General features: G+C 41.8%; 1 protein-coding gene across 1 annotated transcript in view; it reads right to left on the bottom strand.

Annotated features, from left to right (window-relative positions):
• LOC116973324 (ectonucleotide pyrophosphatase/phosphodiesterase family member 3-like) overlaps positions 1 to 24,998 on the bottom strand; it is a 74,075-nt gene that overhangs the window by 16,725 nt on the left and 32,352 nt on the right. The window contains exons 9-17 of the mRNA XM_033021282.1: positions 24,036 to 24,101; positions 22,073 to 22,145; positions 19,592 to 19,700; positions 18,068 to 18,199; positions 16,214 to 16,245; positions 12,794 to 12,924; positions 5,098 to 5,167; positions 3,897 to 3,984; positions 2,787 to 2,959 (exon numbers count right to left, since the gene is read on the bottom strand). Coding sequence (XP_032877173.1) covers positions 2,787 to 2,959; positions 3,897 to 3,984; positions 5,098 to 5,167; positions 12,794 to 12,924; positions 16,214 to 16,245; positions 18,068 to 18,199; positions 19,592 to 19,700; positions 22,073 to 22,145; positions 24,036 to 24,101 — 874 coding nt within the window. The remainder of the gene's footprint in view (positions 1 to 2,786; positions 2,960 to 3,896; positions 3,985 to 5,097; positions 5,168 to 12,793; positions 12,925 to 16,213; positions 16,246 to 18,067; positions 18,200 to 19,591; positions 19,701 to 22,072; positions 22,146 to 24,035; positions 24,102 to 24,998) is intronic.

Below are 24,998 nucleotides of genomic sequence, written 5' to 3'. Positions count from 1 at the left end.
CCTTTGTTACCACCTCTTACACAGCCAACAATGGACCCTGGTGGGCTCCATCTTTCCATGGCCATTAGTACCTGCTCTGATTCCATCTTCCCGATATAGTAGTGGCCAGAGGATCTGGGGTGACAGTGGAACTGAAGGAAATCCACATTAGGCAGGAAATGGTGTTGGATAGACTGATGGGACTGAAGGCTGATAAATCCCCAGGGCCTGATGGTCTGCATCCCAGGGTACTTAAGGAAGTGGCTCTAGAAATCGTGGATGCATTGGTGATAATTTTCCAGTGTTCTTTAAACTCAGGATATGTTCCTGTGGATTGGAGGGTAGCTAATGTTATCCCACTTTTTAAGAAAGGCGGGAGAGAGAAAACAGGGAATTATAGACCAGTTAGCCAGACATCGGTGGTGGGGAAGATGCTGGAGTCAATTATAAAAGATGAGATAGCCGAACATTTGGATAGTAGTAACAGGATCGGTCCGAGTCAGCATGGATTTACAAAGGGGAAATCATGCTTGACTAATCTTCTGGAATTGTTCGAAGATGTAACTACAAAAATAGCCAAGGGAGAGCCAGTGGATGTAGTGTACCTGGACTTTCAGAAAGCATTTGATAAGGTCCCACATAGGAGGTTAGTGGGCAAAATTAGGGCGCATGGTATTGGGGGTAGAGTGCTGACATGGATAGAGAAGAGAGATTATGAACATTGAATTCTCACAATTCTGTTAGCCCTTGCTGTCTCCTCCCCTTCCTAGCTCTCCCTCAGCCCTCGGGCTCCTCCTCCTTTTTCCTTTCTTCTCCCCGCTTCCCCCCACATCCCATCAGTCTGAAGAAGGGTTTCGGCCCGAAACGTTGTCTATTTCCTTCGCTCCATAGATGCTGCTGCACCCGCTCAGTTTCTTCAGCATTTTTGTGTACCTTGGATAGAGAAGTGGTTGGCAGACAGGAAACAAAGAGTAGGGATTAACGGGCCGCTTTCAGAATGGCAGGCAGTGACTAGTGGGGTACCGCAAGGCTCGGTGCTGGGACCACAGCTATTTACAATATACAATAATGATTTGGATGAAGGGATTCAAAGTAACATAAGCAAATTTGCAGATGACACAAGGCTGGGTGGCAGTGTGAACTGTGAGGAGGATTCTATGAGAATGCAGGGTGACTTGGACAGGTTGGGGGAGTGGGCAGATGCATGGCAGATGAAGTTTAATGCGGATAAATGTGAGGTTATCCACTTTGGTAGCAAAAACAGGAAGGCAGATTACTATCTAAATGACCTCAAGTTGGGAAAAGGGGAAGTACAACGGGATCTAGCGGTACATGTACTGGACATCAGTCTATGAAAGTAAGCATGCAGGTAAAGCAGGCAGTGAAGAAAGCGAATGGCACGTTGGTCTTTATAACAAGAGGAATCAAATATAGGAGCAAAGAGGTCCTTCTGCAGTTGTATAGAGTCCTAGTGAGACCACACCTGGAGTATTGTGTGCAGTTTTGGTCCCCTAATTTGTGGAAGGACATTCTTGCTATTGAGTGAGTGCAGTGTAGGTTTACAAGGTTAATTCTAGGAATGGCGGGACTGTCATATGCTGAGAGAATGGAGCAGCTGGGCTTGTACACTCTGGAGTTTAGAAGGATGAGAGGATATCATTGAAACATATTAGATTGTTAAGGGTTTGGACACGCTAGAGGCAGGAAACATGTTCCCGATGTTGGGGGAGTCCAGAACCAGGGACCACAGTTTAAGAATAAGGAGTAAGCCATTTAGAACGGAGACGAGGAAACACTTTTTCTCACAGAGAGTGGTGAGTCTGTGGAATTCTCTGCCTCAGAGGGTGGTGGAGGCAGGCTCTCTGGATGCTTTCAAGAGAGAGCTAGATCGGAGTCTTAAAATAGCGAAGTCAGGGAATATGGGGAGGAGGCAGGAACGGGGTACTAATTGGGGATGATCAGCCATGATCACATTGAATGGCGATGCTGGCTCGAAGGGCCGAATGGCCTACTCCTGCACCTATTGTCTATTGACCCCCTCCTTCTCAACGCTCCTGCCCTCCCCGCAACTTTACCCCTGGCCAGACTCCCCACACGCTGTGAAAGGAACTCTCCCCCCCAATTGGTCCCTTGAAACTAGTATTGTCATTCAATACGATCACAACTGATTCAACTTGTCCCGGCGTGCTCCCGTTTTTCCCACCATCTCTCCACCTGCCGTCACCCTCCACCCCCCACACATTCAGTAAAATTGTGAATGAAGGAGATTTGGAACCCTTGGGCAAATTGACTTGTTACTGTCTTTATTTTTATTCATTATTTTTACGGAGAGGAGAACAATCTGCGCATGCGCGGTTTAAGATTTTTTTTAAGACGACTGACTGCCTACCCTGAGTAATTACTCACGGCACATGCCTGCTACACACACTGGGGACAATTTACACATACACCAAGCCAATTAACCTACAAGCCTGTATGTCTTTGGACTGTGGGAGCAAAACGAAAATCTCGGTGAAAACCCACGCGGTCACGGGGAGAATGTACAAACTCCGTACAGACAGCACCCGTAGTCGGGATCGAACTTGTGTCGCCGGGAGGCAGCAACTCTACTGCTGCGCCACCGTGTTCTGAACTGTTTCAAACCTCTAGTTTCCCTCCCCACTGACTCTCAGTCTGAAGAAGGGTTTCGACCTGAAACGTCACCCATTCCTTTTCTCCAGAGATGCTGCTGACCAGCTGAGTTACTCCAGCATTTTGAGTCCATCCTAAGTTTACAACAATTCATTAAATGTCAGTCCTCTACTTACTTGAATTTCACATGAACATCCTAGATTGTCAGTTGGATTCAGTGTGGCGAAGCGACAGGGCGATAAACTAGATGCCTCGGGAGGATGAGTAGGATTCTTGCGCGGTTTCTTCAGCAGATGATTTAAGCTGCCATGAGTTCCATTATTAGGTGCAGGTGTGATATCCAATAGATCTAACAGAAACACCACAAAGTAATCATGTCAGATTTCTGCACCTCAGAAATTGACCTTGAATTTCTGATAGTCTCGGAGTAGGTACCAGTAAAAATGGACTTTGGATACAGAGTAAGGTAATTTTAAGTGTGGCACAAACACTTTCACACTGAGATGTTTGGATGTTTTAATGCACATCTGAAGGAATAGTTTAATGACTAAGTAAAACAACAAAAAAGATACATGACTCATAAACAAAATAACTGGATTGTACATTAGCATGTAGTTCCCTAGAGGGCCGAAGGTTTCTGTTGCTCAGGCTTTGACTTGTGTCCAACTTCCATGATTGCACAGGCCTGAGGCAAACTGAAAATTGGATTCCAAAATATCTGGACTCCCATCCTGTCGCTGACTCAGCATCAGCAAAGTGTTCTGAAAAGAAGGTCGGATGCACTTCATTTTGTTACTTTCGACTGTACCTTCAACTTTATGCTTTCATCTTTACCTTCAACTCGATACAAAGGGATGGAGATACAAGAGAGTACAGGTGCTGGAATTGTAGCACTGGTATGGCAAGTAAAGGGCCTGTTCCACTTGGCCGTCATTTGCGCGCCATTTACCCGACCTCCAAATATGTGGCCTCAGTTTGAGCTAAGTCTAACAGTTTGTATTATGACTACTTCTCTGCTTTGTTGATTGCATGTGGTCAACAGGCAGGAAGAAGAGTGATACCATTTCAGGATGGAAGCAGTCAAGAGGTTGCACTAAAATTGCAACACTGCAAGTTGCAAGAATTAACTGCCAGTAATTTTCGTCCAAGAATAAACTTAATGTGCCCTGTTATATCTTCACTATGGAGAATATTGTTGGCAAGAAAAGACCTTCATGAGCCAGGGAAGTTCCAGCATTATAATTCCTTTGAATTGTAGACTTTATTCCAATATTAAAACCACCTACCACACATCATATTGTAGAGTTCAATATTGTCGAATGAATTGACCTCTGTCTTGAATTTGAAGCCAGGTCCATTAGCTATGAAGATAGTCTGGAATTGTCCATCAAGGCAAAAGGCAGTTAACACAAAATTGCAAATACAGTTTGGACAATTTAGTTTAAAAAGTGTTCAAATCGACAATTTAAATTAAATTATATGCCTTAATTCTTTCAAAATAAACATTCTCCAAGAAACAGGGCTTACGTCTTTAATTACAATTATAATGAGAAACTTCATCAGCGTTATCATTTTCAACCTTGCAAATTTACATCTATTTTCTTTTACATTTTGCAAGAAAACTCTGTTGGCAATTGAATTATAGAAACATAGAAACATAGAAAATAGGTGCAGGAGGAGGCCATGCGGCCCATCGATCCAGCACCACCATTCATTGTGATCATGGCTGATCGTCCCCTATCAATAACCCCGTGCCTGCCTTCTCCCCACATCCCTTGACTCCACTAGCCCTAGTAAAATATTATATTATATTTTACTATTTACTACTTAAGTTAAAAAAGTCAATTTTCCACCGGGAGGATGATTTTAGAAGTCAATGCTACTGGTGTAAAATTTCACTGATTAAAAATATCTGATTGGAACTTTGCAAGTATGTTACTTATTGTTCCATTACAATCTCATTGCTATCATATACCTGGTATTATAGCAATACCAGTTTACAGTCATAATGCACACCAATTACTGTAAATGACCCCATTGGAAAACTGGTTCATAAAATTACCTCTCTGTTGTTTTCACATATACCACACTAATGGCAACTGATAACTTCCAGATGCATTCCACGATCCAGTCCAAAGCATGTACTGAGTCATAGCACCAAGGAAACAGTATCTTCCTTGTCACATTATCTATTTTTGTGATTTGTCATGGCAATTTGAAAGCTAATGGAAAATCATTGTGCTGTTATAATTTTCAAGATGAGCTAAGCCATTTTCTAACATTTGGTTATGGTAGATGACATTCTGTACCAGAATGCAGAAACTGGAAAGCAGACTAAATATGTCAATTGGTGTCAAAATTGATGTTGAATAGTGATGAATACTAAGTTCAGAGCAATTCGATAAAGAAAGAATTTCAACTACACATAGTACTGCCCAAATGTCAACTCCTTAGATATAACACAGTTAAATATATTTAGTTACTTACATGCATGCTTTTATATTCATTATCATAGCCATGAGTTCCACCATTGCAGAACCTGAATGTATCCTTATCTCTGAAAAAAAAGGTTAAATCAGGATATCAATTGCAAAGAATGGAAATGATAAAACAGTAAGACAATGTAAAAGAAAAAATACAGGTATCCTTACGTATCACACTTGCTGGAGAATGCAGGTTATAGCTGTAGATGCCCAATTTGAATGGAGGCAAAAATTCTGTGAGATACATGTTTCACATGGATTGGGGAATCTTAGGTCCCTTCCTCCACATCACTGGCCTTTCATTGTGTGCACCTAGGCTGCACCTTTAATGTAGGTTGAAAGTTGGCATATCCATACCAGAATCAGAGACATCCCACCAACTCACACTGAAATTATGAAGCAATCCAGCAGAAATTCTGTCAGGAAGTTTAATTTTTCAGGAGCTACCAATAAAACTGATGTTATGCTCTGGGCAAATTGATGGTCCGATGGACAGATATTACTGGAAATAATCATTGACCTGAAACATTATTGCTGCAGGTTTCATCGCAAATCCTAAAGGACAGCTGGCGAAACTACCAAAATACTGTTAAAGAGGCAAAAAGATATTACCTGTCTAATATAATAGTGTCTAAGCGTCACGACCCACGTGTATTATTCAAAACTATTGATTCTGTTTTAAATGCCCCACAGCCTGTTTGCTTGGAAGCATCGTCCGAATTGTGCAATGACTTCCTGCACTTCTTTATCAATAAGGTTGTTTCTATAAGGGCTCTCATCTCAGCTCCTGCCTCTGACCCCTCTGTTCCGGCCCCATGCCTGGTGGCATTTGATAAGTTTGTGCCTCTGACATTGTCGGGTCTAGAGGATGTGGTTAGGCATATTAAGCCGTCGGGTTCCCCCTGTGATGCTGTCCCTCCTCTTCTTTTTAAAGAGGTTTTCCCGAGTATAGGGCAGTCGGTTCTCGCCATCATAAACAGTAGCTTGTGTTCTGGGGTTGTCCCCATAAATTTTAAACATGCTGTAGTGCAACCACTACTTAAGAAACCAGGCCTGGATCAAACTGATCTGGCCAATTTTAGGCCGATCTCCAAGTTGCCTTTTATCACTAAGATCATGGAGAAGGTAGTTTATGCTCAGCTGAAACTCTTCCTGGATGAGCACAATATTCGGGAGGTTTTCCAGTCTGGATTCAAGGCTATGCATAGCACAGAGTCGGCTCTGCTAAGGGTCTTCAACGACATCCTCCTGGCAAACGACTCTGGTAATTATGTGGTTCTTGTCTTGCTGGACCTATCTGCCGCCTTCGATACAATGGACCATGGAATTTTAATTTCCCGATTACAGCACCAAGTGGGCATTTGTGGCAGTGCCCTGGGATGGTTCAGGTCCTATCTGGCAGACAGAACCATGCGTGTAAGCCTTGCTGGCTTTGAATCCTCCTCCACTCCCTTGGTATATGGGGTTCCACAGGGCTCAATTTTAGGGCCCCTGCTCTTCTCTTTATACCTACTTCCTCTGGGCTCAATTTTAAGAAGGCATGGCATCTCCTTTCACTTTTATGCAGATGATAGCCAGTTATATATGCCACTCAGGAAAGAAGACGACTATTCTCTAAAATCACTTCTGTCTTGTCTTGAGGACATTAAGTCCTGGATGGCCTTAAACTTTCTGGGACTTAATGAAGAGAAGACAGAGGTGATTTTGTTTGGCCCCAATGGCTGCCATGAACCTCCCTTTGTTGACTTGGGTCCACTGGCATTGTCTGTAAAGCCAACCGTTTTGAACCTGGGTTTTAGGATGGACGGTGATTTTAAAGTAGATAAACAAATAGGCGCGGTGGTTAAGTCCAGCTTCTTTCACCTAAGGAAGCTGGCAAAGGTGAAGCCCATTCTCGAGCGGCAGCATTTTGAAACAGTAATCCATGCCTTTATTACATCTAGGCTGGATTACTGTAACGCTCTCTACTCTGGAGTCGCACGAGCTTCATTGGCTCATCTCCAGCTTGTTCAAAATGCTGCCGCTCGCCTTTTGACCGGAACTCGAAAGAGGGAGCACATTACACCAATTTTGGCCTCCCTTCACTGGCTCCCAGTGCACTTTCGAGTTCATTTCAAAATTATTTTATTTGTTTTTAAATCGTTGAATGGGCTCGCCCCGCCTTACCTCTCTGAGCTGCTCCACCTATATGCTCCTGCCCGGTGCCTCAGGTCAGCTGATCAGCTGCTCCTTGAGGTACCAAGGTCTAAGCGGAAGCTCAGAGGGGATAGAGCCTTTTCTGTTGCTGCTCCGGCACTCTGGAACACCTTGCCGCTGCACATCAGACAGGCCCCCTCACTGCCCATCTTCAAATCCTCCCTAAAAACACATGTTTATTCTTTGGCTTTCGACACTGGCTGAGGCATTGCTCCTGTTTTTAGTGCTTTTAATGTCTTTTAATTTTTAGTGTGTTTTTTATAGTCCTTCGTTTTACGGTTTTTAATGGTTTTTAATTGTTTGTAATAGCTTTTTGTTCATGAGTTCTCATGTACAGCACTTTGTGGCAACTGCAGTTGTTTAAAGTGCTTTATAAATAAAGTTATTATTATTATTATTATTATTATTATTATTATTATTATTATACAAAGAGGAACCCGACATGGGGTACCACTGAGAACAAAGAGGGACCCGGTGTGGGGGAGGAGGGAGAACCGAGAACAAAGAGGGACTGGGGGGGGGGGGGCAGTTGGGGAAGAAGGAAGAGGGACTATATTGAATCCTTTTGTAACTTTGTCAGCAGCCTTTACATCTGTGCAAGGACTCTTGCATCCTTGCACAGTATGCAAACAAAGATTCTCACTGTACCAAGTACACGTGACAATAAAGTATCAATCAATTTCAAAGGATATGCTGCTTCTCTGAACTTGGATGAAAAAGGAGCAGAGGTTGTGGTCTAGTTTAGATGCAATGCATGAATATGTTAGAGGTATTGAAAAATGAATTGCAGAGTTAGGCATTACATTGAAAAATGAAACTTTACGGTATTGATTTCCAGTTAAAATTTCTGTCTGCTGGACTTTAACAGGTTAAGGAGAGCCAAGTAAGAAAGATTAACAAGTGATTCATGTTTGGTGCATGAAATAAGGATCACGTCACTGGGGCACTGAAGTGATAACTAACATAAGAGCTATCATAAAGAATGCATCTTGCTAATGCAATGTCTTTGCAGGGAAAATAAGTTGAAAATCTAGTGCGGGATGAGAAGTGCCTATGTTTATGCCCACATGGTGAGAATCGGATTGATGTATTAATATAAAACATTAGCAAGGCCACAGGTGGACTATTATGTGCAGCACTATTAGAAATATGTGATTGCAAAGATTCACTATGAAGTTGTCTGGTATTAAGTATTTCAGTTATGAAGAGAGACTGTCAAGTCAAGTCAAGTCACTAATTATTTCTATAGCACATTTAAAAAACAACTCTCGTTGGCCAAAGTGCTTTACATTGGTGGAGGTACTAATGTTATACAACAGTGGTTCATAGATTAAGTACATACATAAATACATACATTTAGCCCTCACTCAGAGGATGTCAAGAAAGGCTTGAGAGTAAAGATGAGTTTTAAATCTCGACTTAAAGGAGTCGATGGAGGGGGCAGTTCTGATGGGAAGAGGGATGCTGTTCCACAGTCTAGAAGCTGCAACCGCAAAGGCGCGGTCGCCCCTGAGCTTATGCCTAGACCGCGGGATGTTCAGTAACCCCAAGTCGGCCGATCTGAGGGACCAGGAGGTGGTGCGGTGGGTAAGCAGACTATTGATGTAGGTGAGGGCAAGCCCATTAAGGGCTTTGTAGTCATAAAGGAGGACCTTGAAATTTATTCGGAACCGCACAGGGAGCCAGTGGAGAGAGGCCAGGATCGGGGTGATGTGGCCCTTTTTCGGGTGCCCGTCAGGAGTCTCGCTGCGGCATTTTGGACTAGTTGCAGGCGGGACAGGGAAGATTGGCTGATGTAGAGGGAGTTGCAGTAATCTAGGCGGGAGGAGATAAATGTGTGGATGATCTTTTCGAGGTCATCAAACTGGAGGAATTGTTTTATTTTAGCTATCGTCCGAAGGCTGGATAGGCTGGGTTTGTTTTCTTTGGAGTAGAGGAGACTGAGGTGGGAATGTGATTAACATATCGCCGATTATGATAGATCCAGACATTAGGAAACATATCCCCACTGCTGAGATATCTATCTATACTATTACTAAAACTCTCATCTTGACCACATACGGTTTGTGCTTTTTTTAAATTTGCGCAAAATTTGTAAACCTATATTGTTGGGATGTTTTGCCACCTTACTCACCGTTCTCCTCTGCTCCAAGTTTTGTTCCGATCCATGAAATATTAGAAAAGTTATGAAGGTTTAAAAAATCGTGAGATCAGCAGATTGGTCTTCTCGCCTGTCAGTCACCATGAAGGTAACGCCCCTTCCGGCACCCGCGGAGAATAAAACCCCGGAGACGGGGCTGAGTCCGTGAGCAGCGTGCGGGCAGAGAGCAGCGTGAGCTGGGAATGGTTAAGTTGAACCGGAAGCCTCTGAGTGAAGTCGGTCTGGGACCAGGAGCAGCTGCGTGAGGCCGAAAGCTGAAGGTGCAGGGTGAGCAGAGTGCGAGCTGTGTCTGCTGCAAACGCACCCACCTTCCCACACACCCCCTTCCCCCTCCCCACCACCCCCACACCCCCTCCCTTCTCCACACACCCCCCTTCCCCACAACTCCCCTTCCCCACAACTCCCCACCACCCCCACACCCCCTCCCTTCCCCACAACTCCCCTTCCCCACAACTCCCCACCACCCCCACACCCCCTCCCTTCCCCACAACTCCCCTTCCCCACAACCCCCCTTCCCCACAACCCCCCTTCCCCACAACCCCCCTTCCCACACACCCCCTTCCCCCTCCCCACCACCCCCACACCCCCTCCCCCACCACCCCACACCCCTTCCCTTCTCCACACACCCCCTTCCCCCTCCCCACCACCCCCACACCCCCTCCCTTCTCCACACACCCCCTTCCCCCTCCCCACCACCCCCACACCCCCTCCCTTCTCCACACACCCCCCCTTCCCCACAACCCCCCTTCCCCACAACCCCCCTTCCCCACAACCCCCCTTCCCCACAACCCCCCTTCCCCCACCCCCCACAAAGGGCCCATAATTCTACTGTAAAACTCTCTGTGTGACTCTGATAAGCTTATTAAAATAGAAGCAACAGGATTATCTGAGGTAAATGCTGAGAAATAAGCAGGTTATTAAAAATAGAAAACTTAGTTAAAAAAGATTTTTGTTTTAAATGAATGAGAATACTAGAGAACTAGGTATCTCAGTGTTCCAGGAAGTTGGAGTAGAGCAAATGAATATCAAATGCATTCTAATCAAAACTAATAAGAAAAAGGCATAACTGTAGAGAGAAATGATATTGAAGCTACCATTAAGTAAGTAAGTAAGTAAGTAAGTAGATAATTTTATTGGTCAAGTATTCACATACAAGGAATTTGCCTTGGTGCTCCGCCCACAAGTAACAACATGACATACAGTGACAGTTACGAATGACTGAGAAAACACTAAACATTAATAATAATAAAACATTTATGATGAAACACCATTGATCAAGCATGTGAACCAACAAAATACCAGATCAAAGGGAGGCTACAGATTTTTGGCTGTTGAGTAGTTCAAGTTCAAGTGAGTTTATTGTCATGTGTCCCTGAACAGGACAATGAAATTCTTGCTTTGCTTCAGCACACAGAACATAGTAGGCATTTACTACAAAACAGATAAGTGTGTCCATATACCATGATATAAATATATACACACATGAATAAATAAACTGATAAAGTGCAAATAACAGAAAATGGGTTATTAATAATCAGAGTTTTGTCCGAGCCAGGTTTAACAGCCTGATGGCTGTGGGGAAGTAGCTATTCCTGAACCTGGTTGTTGCAGTCTTCAGGCTCCTGTACCTTCTACCTGAAGGTAGCAGGGAGATGAGTGTGTGGCCAGGATGGTGTTGGTCTTTGATGATACTGCCAGCCTTTTTGAGGCAGCGACTGCGATAAATCCCCTCGATGGAAGGAAGGTCAGAGCCGATGATGGACTGGGCAGTGTTTACTACTTTTTGTAGTCTTTTCCTCTCCAGGGCGCTCAAATTGCCGAACCAAGCCACGATGCAACCGGTCAGCATGCTCTCTACTGTGCACCTGTAGAAGTTAGAGAGAGTCTTCCTTGACAAACCGACTCTCCGTAATCTTCTCAGGAAGTAGAGGCGCTGATGAGCTTTCTTGATAATTGCATTAGTGTTCTCGGACCAGGAAAGATCTTCAGAGATGTGCACGCCCAGGAATTTGAAGCTCTTTCAACCATCGACCCGTTGATATAAATGGGGCTGTGGGTCCCCCTCCTACTCCTTCCAAAGTCCACAATCAGTTCCTTGGTTTTGCTGGTGTTGAGGGCCAGGTTATTGCGCTGGCACCATATGGACAGTTGCTCAATCTCTCTTCTATACTCTGACTCATCCCCATCAGTGATACGCCCCACAACAGTGGTGTCGTCAGCGAACTTGATGATGGAGTTCGCACTGTGATTGGCTATGCAGTCATGGGTATAGAGTGAGTACAGCAGGGGGCTGAGCACGCAGCCTTGAGGTGCTCCCGTGCTGATTGTTATCGAGGCTGACACATTTCCACCAATACGAACAGACTGTGGTCTGTGAATGAGGAAGTCGAGGATCCAATTGCAGAGGGATGCGCAGAGACCCAGTTCTGCGAGTTTGGTAACCAGCTTGGAGGGGATGATTGTGTTAATTGCCAAGCTGTAATCGATGAATAACAGCCTGACACATGAGTTTTTGTTGTCCAAGTGGTCCAGAGCGAAGTGGAGGGCCAGCGAGATCGCATCCACCGTTAATCTGTTGTGGCGGTAAGCGAACTGCAGTGGGTCCAGGTTTATGTTGAGGTAGGTGTTGATTTGCTCCATGATCAACCTCTCAAAGCACTTCATCACCACCGGCGTTAGTGCCACTGGTCAATAGTCATTGAGGCACGTCACCTTACTCTTCTTGGGTATAATTGATGCCCTTTTAAAGCAGGTGGGAACCTCAGTCCTCAGAAGTGAGAGGTTGAAAATGTCCATAAAAACTCCAGCCAGTTGGTCCGCACAGGTTTTTAGAACACGACCGGGTATACCATCAGGTCCAGGTGCTTTTCGGGGGTTCACCCCTCTGAAGGATTTCCTGACGTTGGCCTCTGTGACTGAGACTGAAATGCCATCACAGCAACTACTCGTGGATAAAAAACTGTTTTTATGTCTGGCTGTGGCAGCTTATGGCCTAAATTTAGAAAGTAGAGCAAAAATAAGGTTGGAAAAAAAATCATATTTAGGAAGGCAGAGAGGGAGACTGGAAAGGAAGAGGTGGAATGGCATTCCCAATGAAATATTATTTCACAGTGTCTGGGATGTAATAGAACAAATACTACATATTGTAGAACAATATCTACATGGGTAAAATCTGGAAAGAGCAGGAGATAATTGCATATTTTTTTGTTTCCATTAAAGATAACTACAGTGGATATCAGTAAGAAGTCATGTATATCAGAAATGTTTAGGTATCTCAGTATAATCTATTATAGGAAACGTGGTGATTATAAATTAGGCACCATAGCTGAATAAAATGACATACCGCCCAGCCAGCCATTGTTTGTCCAAGTACAGAAGGACCTCCTTGTCTATCCTACCGTTGTTGGCATAGTGGAAACGCTTTGGCAGGTCATAGGCCACATATGGTATAAAATGCTGGTTTGGATTCTTGCACTAAGGAGTAATAAAACAAGTATTAGAAATAAACAGGTGATAACTTTATAATTTTATGCTCCAGTAATGAAACCCAAATCTTTCTATACTATGAAAGACCAATGGTTCAAAAGGGAGCAGAATGTTTGCTGCGTGAAAGATTATTTTTAAATTATAATTTTTAAGCTGCTTTATTGGGATATTTGCTGAAAAAATAATAGATTACATATGTGTTTTAGTTAAGGTGTTTTAGTTCCACCTTACTAATATGCTTACCATACTGAAAATACTTAACATACTTACCAATACTGAAAATATGAATTCTAAAATAAAAACAGAGAATGCTGGAATACTCAGCAGGTTAAGCTGCTTTGCAGAGAGCAGATGTATTAATATTTCAATGATCCAGGAACCTGTGGATAGGAAAGGTTTAGAGGGATATGGGCCAGATGCAGGGTCAGGTGAGAATAGTGTAGATGGGGCATCTTGGTCAGCATGGGCAAATTGGGCAGAAGGGCCTGTTTCCATGCTGTATGACTATGAACGGCAGAGTTAGGAAACCAGCATATTTTATGTTGCAGAGATGAGAGTGGTAGAAAGAACAAGAAGAATGAGCGTCAATTAGGCCAAGTGAGGGCAGTGAATGTTTGTTGATCGCAAATGATCGGCCTGGAGAAGAAGCAAGCAGAAGAAGATGAGAGAAAGGGATGAAAGGCAATATGAGATATAGAACACTGCAATTGTTGTAAACATTCAGGGAATGTAGCATCTGTGGAGAGGAAACAAAATAATGATCATTATTGGGAATGTGAACACTTGCAGTAGTGTGTGGGATATTTGACAAATTGGCCGATGCTGACTGGGTGAAAAGATGCCAGGAGAGTGCTATCAAGAATAGTAAACAGGAGGAAGCGATGGAATGAACTCGCCAATCTTAAATATGCACTGCACGTGTAAATACAGAAATAACTTTTTACAGCTGACTGAGTTGTAAAACCCCACACCCAAACTTGAACAGCTGTCTAAACATAAATTATTTAAAATATTTTCTAGATTTTCTCATATCCAAAAACATTTCAAACTACAAAGATAAATCAGATTGTTAAAAAATACTTAAGATTATAAAGAACATTGCAAAACATTAAAAAAAAAAAGCTAAAACTGTTACAGTGGCTTGCAAATGTTTTCATACCCCTTGAACTTTTCCACATTTTGTCACGTTACAACCACAAACGTAAATGTATTTTATTGGGATTTTATGTGATAGACCAACACAAAGTGGTGCATAATTGTGAAGTGGAAGGAAAATGATACATGGTTTTTAAATTTTTTTAACAAATAAAAAACTGAAAAGTGTGGCATGCAAAAGTATTCAGCCCCCTGAGACAATACTTTGTAGAACCACCTTTCGCTGCAATTACAGCTGCAAGTCTTTTGGGATATGTCTCTACCAGCTTTGCACATCTAGAGACTGAAATTTTTGCCCATTCTTCTTTGCAAAATAGCTCAAGCTCAGTCAAATTGGATGGAGAGTGTCTATGAACAGCAATTTTCAAGTCTTGCCAGAGATTCTCAATTGGATTTAGGTCTGGACTTTGACTGGGCCATTCTAACACATGAATATGCTTTGATCTAAACCATTCCATTGTAGCTCTGGCTGTATGTTTAGGGTCGTTGTCCTGCTGGAAGGTGAACCTCCGCCTCAGTCTCAAGTCTTTTGCAGACTCTAACAGGTTTTCTTCCAGAATTGCCCTGTATTTGGCTCCATCCATCTTCCCATCAACTCTGACAGCTTCCCTGTCCCTGCTGAAGAAAAGCATCCCCACAGCATGATGCTGCCACCACCATGTTTCACAGTGGGGATGGTGTGTTCAGGGTGATGTGCAGTCTTAGTTTTCCGCCACACATAGCGTTTTGCATTTAGGCCAAAAACTTCAATTTTGGTCTCATCTGACCAGAGCACCTTCCTCCACATGTTTGCTGTGTCCCCCACATGGCTTGTGGTAAACTGCAAACAGGACTTCTTATGGCTTTTTTTCAACAATGGCCTACTTCTTGCCACTCTTCCATAAAGGCCCGATTTATGGCCCGACTAATAGTTGTCCTGTGGACAGATTCTCCCACCTGAGTTGTGGATTTCTGCAGCTCCTCCAGAGTTACCATGGGCCTCTTGGCTGCTTCTCTGACCAATGCTCTCCTTGCCCGGCCTGTCAGTTTAGGTGGACGGCCATGTCTTGGTAGGTTTGCAGTTGTGCCATACTCTTTCCATTTTCGGATGATGGATTGAACAGTGCTCCGTGAGATGTTCAAAGCTTGGGATTTTTTTTATAACCTAACCCTGCTTTAAACTTCTCCACAACTTTATCCCTGACCTGTCTGGTGTGTTCCTTGGGCTTCATGATGCTGTTTGTTCACTAATGTTCTCTAACAAACCTCTGAGGCCTTCACAGAACAGCTGTATTTATACTGAGATTAGATTACACACAAGTGGACTATTTACTAATTAGGTGACTTCTGAAGGCAATTGGTTGCACTGGATTTTATTTAGGGGTATCAGAGTAAAGGGGGCTGAAAACTTTTGCACGCCACATTTTTCAGTTTTTTATTTGTAAAAAAATTTGAAAACCATGTATCATTTTCCTTCCACTTCACAATTATGCGCCACTTTGTGTTGGTCTATCACATAAAATCCCAATAAAATACATTTACATTTGTGGTTGTAACGTGACAAAATGTGGAAAGGTTTAAGGGGTATGAATACTTTTGCAAGCCACTGTATTCCCTTATAATTCACTTCCATTGACATCAGTGGAAGAGAATTCTAGGAATCATGTTAAATATATCATAAGATAGACATAAAAAGCTGGAGTAACTCAGCGGGATGGGCAGGATCTCTGGAGAGAAGGAATGGGTGGCATTTCGGTTCGAGATCCTTCTCACCCATTTCTTCTCTCCAGAGATGTTGCCTGTCCTGCTGAGTTACTCCAGCTTTTTGTGTCTATCTTTGGTTTATAACTTTTCACCCTGATTTACACCAGCATCTGCAGCTCCTTCTTACACATATTGAATATATAGCAGAAGTTCTTCATGTGGATTCCTGAGGTAAGTACAGGGCAATGGTTGCAACATTGCACTCGACTCTTGCATCCATGACTGTTCAGTCCACAATGTAGTTGGGAAATAGCAAGTGAACCACAGCCAGCAAGTGCAAACTTTCCAATTCTTGCAAGTAATCCTGAACTCATTGGCAATTCGCTGCAAAATCCAGTCGAATCTTTACAGCAAATGGATATTATTTTTAATTACTTACAGAAATGTTCTTAACAACTCCTTCTGGATCAACTGGAAAAAAAACAAATCATTGTAAAAAATTCATAGAAATCTATAGGAGTTGTAATTTAGATCTACTTTGATTCCCTCTTGCCCCAGGCCTAATGAGGGTAAAATTACATGCTCGGTGTGCAGTTCCATTGTAGTTTGTGACCCTCAACTAACATCATAAGCGAGACAAAGTTCTGGGAGAAGACTAAAAAATCTCCTGCAAAACTTTGGGCTTATTACATTTAAACCAGAACAAAGGTGTCGGAAATAAGTTAGCAAATAAACCCACAATTAACCATTAACTAGTAACAAAATTAATGCATTTGATAATTTAAAATGCTTTTTTCCCCTCAGTATTTTGAACTGTTATACAAAAGCATTCACTTACATCATTCCGAAGACTGTAAAGGTTTGATAGATTTGGATAAAGGGAAAAGTATAGCACAAGTCAACGTGGTTCACTTATGGACTGAGGTAGGAGAGAAAAATATGGGGAACAACAAAATGGCAGAGAAAGTAAACAAATATTTTACTGTCTACCATCATGAAAGGTACAGAAATCCTCTCAGAAATATTGGAGAACAGGTCCAGCACGAATATAGAGCTGGACAAAATAGTGTTGGAGAAATTACAGTTACAATTTAAGACGATAGTGGGGCCACATTTGGAGTATAGTGTTCGGTTTTCATTGAGCTCAAGGATGTCATTGAGCTGGAAAGAGCACGGAAATTATTTCCAAGGAAGTTGCCAGGACCTGAGGGTCTGAGCTAAATGGAGTGGTTGGGCAGGCTAGGACTTTATTTTGTGGAGTGTAGAAGACTGGGGGATGATTTTATAGACGTGTATAAAATTATGATGGGAATAGATGGGGTGAATTATTATCCCTAAGTTAGGAGAATCAAGAACCAGAGCACATAAGTATAGGTGAAAGGGGAAAGATTTAATACAAACCTGAGGGGCAACTTTTTCACATAGGGTGGAGGGTATAGGGTATATGGAAAAAGCTGCCAGAGGAGGTGGTTAAGGCAGGTACTGTAATAGCATTTAAAAAACTGTTGAAAAGTACATGGAAAGGAAAGGTTCAGAGGGATTTGGACCAAATATGATCAAATGGGTGAAAACGTAGAAACAAAGAACTACAGATGCTGGTTGAGCCAGCCAAAGATAGACACAAGGTGCTGGAGTAACGCAGCGAGACAGGCAGTATCTCAGAGTGAATACTTTGCTCCAATTATATGGAGGCCAGGGTGAGCCTCATAAGCGTATATAGTGCACATGTCTGGTGTCCCTATCTAAGGAAAGATATTCTTGCACTAGAGGGTATGTGCACAGATTTGCCAGCATGATTCCTGTGAGGGGGTTCTGCCCTTTGAAGGAAGATTACGTAGACAGGGGCTTAAAATAATTAGGAAGAAGCACACAAATCTATTACTGGCTTTCACAAGGTAAATGCTGGAATAAAGTTTCCCATGGCTGGTGTTTCCAGAACCAGTTTCAAAATATGAAGCCAGCTATTCAAGACACAGCAGGGAAGAAATGTCTTCACCCAGAGGTGGGTGAATTATTGGAATTCTCTACTCAAAGTTGCTGTGGCAGCTCAGTGACTGTATACATTTGAGGCAGAGATTAATAACAATGTTGCTATTTTAAGGGATCAATGGATATAAGACAGGATGGTGGTGCGGTGATAAAATATCGCCCATTATCTTTTTGAGTGGTAGAGTGAACAGTAGGGACTGAATGGCTTACTTATGTTATCTTATGTTGTTACTATTGATTATGTTGTACATAAAATTGTGCTACTTTAACCAATCCTGGTTTTAATTTGGGAATAAGTACTTACATGACAAATAGTCCTCAGGAACATTTTTGGCTCGGATGCGAGCAGCCGAGCCTCTATAAACAAATATATCCTTCACACTGTCAAAGTAGTTGGTCATATACTCAACTCGGTCACAGGAAGTTTTTTCCATTCCTGAAATATTTTTTAAAATATCACAGGAAACATTGTAATATCTCATTGAAATAAAATCTAGATCTTTAAAGTTTAATGCTTCCAATTGAAAGGGTTAATTTTTCCAAAAGTAAAACATAGACATAGAAAATAGATGCAGGAGTAAGCCATTTGGCCCTTTGAGCCATTCAATATGATCATAGCTGATAGTGCAAAATCAGTATCCCATTCCTGTTTTTTCCGCATATCGCTTGATTCCGTTAGCTCACAGAGCTATATCTAACTCTCTCTTGAAAACATCCAGTGAATTGGCCTCCATTGCCTTCTGTGGCAGAGAATTCCACAGATTCACAACTCTCTGGGTGAAGATGTATTTCCTTGTCTCAGTCCTAAATGGACTACCCATTATTCTTAAACTGTGACCCCTGGTTCTGGATAACATTACTGGATAACAGTAACATCTGTATCGAGTGCGGAAATTAAACTTCAACATGTCCTTCAATTTTATTATTCCCTTTGTGTCCACTTTGGTTCATAAATATCATACATAACAATTAATGATATAACTCTTACAATTTTTACTGTGCAGTGAAGCCTTGCTCAGCAGATGTCTGTTTAGGTCAGCAGACTGCAGTTTTTCTATCGCTGTGTGGGTGCCAGTATATCAGCCAGCTGATTCATTCTCTTAACATTGAATTACCTTGATTTAATTTGGTAGAGGACCACAATATTACACCTTTCTAGCTCTGGTGCAAATCTCTTCAAGTGAATTTTAATGTTATTATATTTAAGTCACTTGGATAACTGTTCACACAGAGAGCAAGAATGTCCATCCTCAAATTAGGGGCACTCCTTCAATAGCAAGAATGTCCATCCTCAAATTAGGGGACCCAAACTATACACAATACTCCAGGTGTGGTCTCACTAGGGCCCTCACATTTATCCACATAACCTCACATTTATCCACATTAAACTGCATCTGCCATGCATCTGCCCACTCACCCAAACTGTCCAAGCCACCCTGCATTTTCATAGCATCCTCCTCACAGTTCACACTGTCACCCAGTTCTCTCTGGGATTTCAAGTTTCCTCCCACACTCCAAAGATGTACAGGTTTGTAGACTAATTGGCTTGGTATAATTGTAAATTGTCCCTAGTGTAGGATAGAGCTAGTGTACGGGTCGACATGGATTCAGTGGGCCGAAGGGCCTGTTTCCACGCCGTATCTCTAAACTAAATTAAGAATAATAATTTGTTCTGTGCATTGTGATGTAAATAGGTTTTGGTATCTCCACTATGTTAATCTCTTAAAAAACATTTCAATAATATCCTTTCAATAAGTTGATTGTTGGCTACTCATTTTCCCAACAATATATTTTGCTTTGATGAAAATTGACACAACAATGCTCATACCATGATCAGCTAAGATGATGAGGTTAACGCAGTTATGTAAATTCCTCTGTTTGAGCCCATTCATCAACATTCCTATGGCCTGATCAACTCTCTGCAAAGCTTTAACCACCTGCAAAATGAGCAACAGTCACTTTCAATTTAAAATGGCAAAATTACTCAGAGAGAATGATTTAATTAAATATTCAAGACATAATATCTTGAATTCTTCCAAACAGTACTAAAAATTAGCTGCTCTAAAAGTGATATATTTTTTAGTGAGATTGTCTCACTTCTGTTACAAAACCAGAAAATAACCACAGTTTAACATCACCAAGTGTGAAAACTCTGTTGCAAAACTACTCATAGCATGATAGTGAAGTATTACACATTTCAGCTGGTTTCTCAGCGAATTGTCTAAGGGACAATTAATACAAGATATCTGAGGTATTCGGACACATATGATTTCATTTAATTATAGATATTGTTTATGACACTTTATAAATATTCTTGTTTTGTTTTTTGTATGCTGTTTCACACTTGCTTTTTATTCTTTTATTCTATTCAAAATAAATAATAAAATAAATAAATAAATAAAACAAGCACACTAAATTATAATTGCTAAGTTAGCAGACAAATTGCTGTGCTATAAATATAAAAGGCATTAATAATGTTTTTTTAAGGTAGGAGACTATGATTATAAGAGTTGGGATATCATGCTGCAGTCACACAAAACATTGGTTAGGATGTTAACACTTGAGATAGTGTAGAGCCTTCTGGTCACTGTGCGACAGAAATTACGTGCAGGCAACAGAATGTGTGGAAGTGATGTTGCTGGGAATTACAAGGAGAGATTGGATAGGCTGGGTTTGTTCTCATTGCAACGCAGGAAGCTGAGGGATAACCTTATTGAGGTTTATAAGATAATGAGGGGCATAGAAAGAAAAGATAGTCAGAGTTTCTTTCGCAGGGTGTCTAAAACGGTAGTTATCAGGTTTAAGGTGAGCGGTATAAAATGTAAAGAAGTTCTGAGGGGCAGGTTTTTCACACTAAGAGTGATGGTTATGTGGAACAGGTTGCCAGAGGAGACAACAGAGATCAATGCAATCAATGCAACATTTGGATAGGTATTAGGTTTGGAAAGGAGTCGATGATTACAGGCCCAAGTGCAGACACATGGGATTAGTGTAGACCAGCACCACGGTAGGCATGGACAAGTTGGGCTTGTCTGCGCTGTACAGCTCTATGACTCTATATTTCAGGGATTATGGTGGTAAATCCAACCACCCTCCCAGAAAATGGTAACCTGATGTGTCCAGTGGAATATGAAAAAAGGACTGCTTTTTATATTCAAGGGAACTGTTAAATCAGAGAAGATGATTTGACAAGAAATCAAGGCAGGATTACTACTAATGGTCTGCTGCAGAATGACATGTTGGTCAAGATGACATATGTAATACTTAATGAGAAGAAGCATGGGCAAAGAAAATGCCATGGTGGGAGTAGTATAAGTATACACCTTGGCAGGACAAATCAAAATAGGACGTACATGATAAATGGTAGGGAATTGAAGAATACAGTTGAACAGAGGGATCTGGGAATAACCGTGCATAGTTCCTTGAAGGTGGAATCTCATATAGATAGGGTGGTAAAGAAAGCTTTTGGTATGCTAGCCTTTATAAATCAGAGCATTGAGTATAGAAGCTGGGATGTAATGTTAAAATTGTACAAGGCATTGGTGAGACCAAATCTGGAGTATGGTGTACAATTTTGGTTGCCCAATTATAGGAAGGATGTCAACAAAATAGAGAGAGTACAGAGGAGATTTACTAGAATGTTGCCTGGGTTTCAACAACTAAGTTACAGAGATAGGTTGAATAAGTTAGGTCTTTATTCTCTGGAGCGCAGAAGGTTAAGGGGGGACTTGATAGAGGTCTTTAAAATGATGAGAGGGATAGACAGAGTTGATGTGATCAAGCTTCTCCCTTTGAGAATAGGGAAGATTCAAACAAGAGGACATGACTTCAGAATTAAGGGACAGAAGTTTAGGGGTAACATGAGGGGGAACTTCTTTACTCAGAGAGTGGTAGCGGTGTGGAATGAGCTTCCAGTGGAAGTGGTGGCGGCAGGTTCGTTGGTATCATTTAAAAATAAATTGGATAGGCATATGGATGAGAAGGGAATGGAGGGTTATGGTATGAGTGCAGGCAGGTGGGACTAAGGGAAAAAAGTTGTTCGGCACGGACTTGTAGGGCCGAGATGGCCTGTTTCCGTGCTGTAATTGTTATATGGTTATATGGTTATAAGGATTGCTATATTTCAAAAACAAAATCGATACAGTAACAGTAGGGGAGGGGTCAAAGTAAAAAATAATTGAATCATCCTGTAGTACAAGAAGCGAGTTTACAATTATAGATCTAAGAAAGATGTGTGCAAGGTAAGTAAACATTGTCAAAATAGGTAATAAATATATTTCAAACACTTAATTAAAAACCCCAAACTCACCTCGCCACTAACAGGTCCGTAATGATGTCCAGCACGGTCTGGTTCTTGGAAATAAAGGGTATAAAAATCTGGCCTAATTTAACAAAATCAATGACTTAGTAAACAACGAGTAAGATGTTCAGCAAAATTGTATTGTTAATTTTAATGGTAGAATTATGGCATTGCTCGCAGGAATGTATTTGTTGCATCTCTCTTCCCATCTCAATCATACAACTTATCTCATATACTCTCCTTGTAATGTTCTATATCTGTCAATGTATGCCCCCCTCTCATTCCCTCTCTAAATCATACATGTTTCTTCTCATTCTTATCTCTATCTGTGATGCTCCCTGGTGTTTTTACCCCCTCTCTTTTATATATCTCCCAGACTCATGATGTTTCTTTCTTTGTCTTTAGTTCTTTCTTTTTGCCCTCATCTTTTCCTTCAACATGCTCTGTATGTTTATATTTTCACTTTCTCTTTTTCCCTTCATTTGGTATAGATTGGGTCCTGAGAAAGAATGGCATATCTGGAACTATAGACAGGGGAGGACTGGGACAGGCTGAATCCAGGATAGGAAATGTTGGTGCAGTGTCACAGCTAGTGGAGCCACTGTCTCACAGTTCCTGTCACCCCCTGACCTCCAGAGCTGTCTGAGTGGAGTTTAAATGTGATCCCTGGGATCTGTTGCCTTTCACATCCCAAAGATGTGCAGGTTGATACGTTAATTGGCCTCTGTAAATTACCACTAGTGTGTTGGTAAGTGGCAGAACCCAGGGCGTTGAGGGTATTATAGATAAATGTGAGGTTATCCACTTTGGTGGCAAAAACAAGGGGGCAGATTATTATCTCAATGGGGTTAGGTAAGGGGGAGGTACAGCGAGACCTGGGTGTCCTTGTACACACAGGTCACTGAAAGTACAGCAGGCAGTGAAGAAAGCTAATGGATGGTTGGCCTTCATAACAAGAGGATTTCAGTATAGGAGTAGAGAGGTTCTTCTGCAGTTGTATTGGGCTCTGGTAAGACCACATCTGGAGTATTGCGTACAGTTTTGGTCCCCTAATTTGAGGAAGGACATCCTTGTGATTGAGGCAGTGCAGCGTAGGTTCACGAGATTGATCCCTGGGATGGCGGGACTGTCATATGAGGAAAGATTGAAAAGACTAGGCTTGTATTCACTGGAGTTTAGAAGGATGAGGGGATTTCTGATAGAAACATATAAAATTATAAAAGGACTGGACAAGCTAGATGCAGGAAAAATGTTCCCATTGTTGGGCGAGACTAGAACCAGGGGCCACAGTCTTAGAATAAAGGGGAGGTCATTTACGAGGTGAGAAAAAACTTTTTCACCCAGAGAGTTCTGAATTTGGGGAATTCCCTGCCACAGAGGGCAGTGGAGGTCAAATCACTGGATGGATTTAAGAGAGAGTTAGATAGAGCTCTAGGGGCTAGTGGAATCAAGGGATATGGGGAGAAGGCAGGCACGGGTAATTGATTGGGGACGATCAGCCATGATCGCAATGAATGGCGGTGCTGGCTCGAAGGGCCGAATGGCCTCCATCTGCACCTATTTTCTATGTTTCTATGTTTCTATCTGGGAAGATTTAAATGAATTTAGTGTCGGATTGATGTTCAATGCTAGCTAAGTGGGCCTACGGGCCTATTTATGTGCTATGTGACTATGATACTCTGTGACTATGATATAGCAGGAAGGCTGATGTGTAGCAGCAAAGAAAGTAAAATTTAAACATAAATGTAGACATCAGGCATAACATGTGAAAAAGGAAGCACATTACAAGAATTGACACGCAAAGACAAAAAGAAGAAAACAGAGGCTGAGGAGTATGTTTTGGAGGACAGTGAAGCCTATTTATTTGTGAATGGAAGAACTAAAGCCAAGGAGATCAGAATGAATAATGGAACATAACATGGTCAAGTATATATTATTAATAATAAAGTTAAATGTCAAAGAAAAAAATTACCGCTCAGATTCAGGTAAACCTAACCATTTCAAAATAGTCAACACTCTATCTTCAAATGGAATTGATCTGAAAATACAAAGAGTTATGTGAATAAATGAGACCAAAAAAAATTCAAGATAAACATTTGCTTACATTGTTGATGTTATGATACATTGAGTACAATTATCCACTAGCCACTCCAAAACTTACTTAGTAGGACCGAGGGGCCTACAAATTAGTTTGTACTAGAGAACATCTGTTGTAGGTACATACCACACCAGACTGACCTGGTAAAGATTGCCCATCAATATTTGGTTCCACCTCATTATCATCAATCCATTGTCCATCCAACAGCAACAGTGATGTCTCACTTTAGGGCTTATTTACAGGGCAAACATTTTTCAAATAACACGCATTGTATACTAATTGATTCATTTACAGAATGTCGATTATGCTGGCAGAGCCAACATTTATTGCCCATCTCTTATCCTTGCGAGGGTACTGGTGAGTAACTTTCTGAACAGCTGCTTCCCTTGTGGTAGAAACTTTAATATGTCTGAAACTCTCAAATGTCTGAACCACCCATCCCCAGAAGTTATCACAGATTTGGTCCAAACTGAATTAAATAACTGAATTACTGAGAGGAGGAGAGAGTGATCTCCCTTAGTAGCATTCCACAGGCCAGTGAGAGTCTAAGGGAAAATTAATTCTACCAGTTAGAATTAATCTACATGCACATGAAGGTGGTTGTGGTTGCTGGAAATCAATAATCTCAGCCCTAGGATATTGCAAGAGGAGTTCCTCACGACAGTATTCAAGGCCTAAATATCTTCAGTTGCTTTATAGACAAGTGGGATATTTGCTTACTTTGCACAATGTTCAATTACGTTCAATTATTTGCACAGCTCTTCAGAAAAGGACATGTGACTCCATAAAACAAAAGATAGACACAAAATGCTGGAGTAACTCAGCGGGTCAGGCAGC

Source organism: Amblyraja radiata, chromosome 5, assembly GCF_010909765.2.
Source record: "Amblyraja radiata isolate CabotCenter1 chromosome 5, sAmbRad1.1.pri, whole genome shotgun sequence".
Classification (NCBI taxonomy): Eukaryota; Metazoa; Chordata; class Chondrichthyes; order Rajiformes; family Rajidae; genus Amblyraja; species Amblyraja radiata.
Note: the sequence above shows the minus strand (reverse complement) of the source record. Positions and strands in the feature narration are given on the sequence as shown.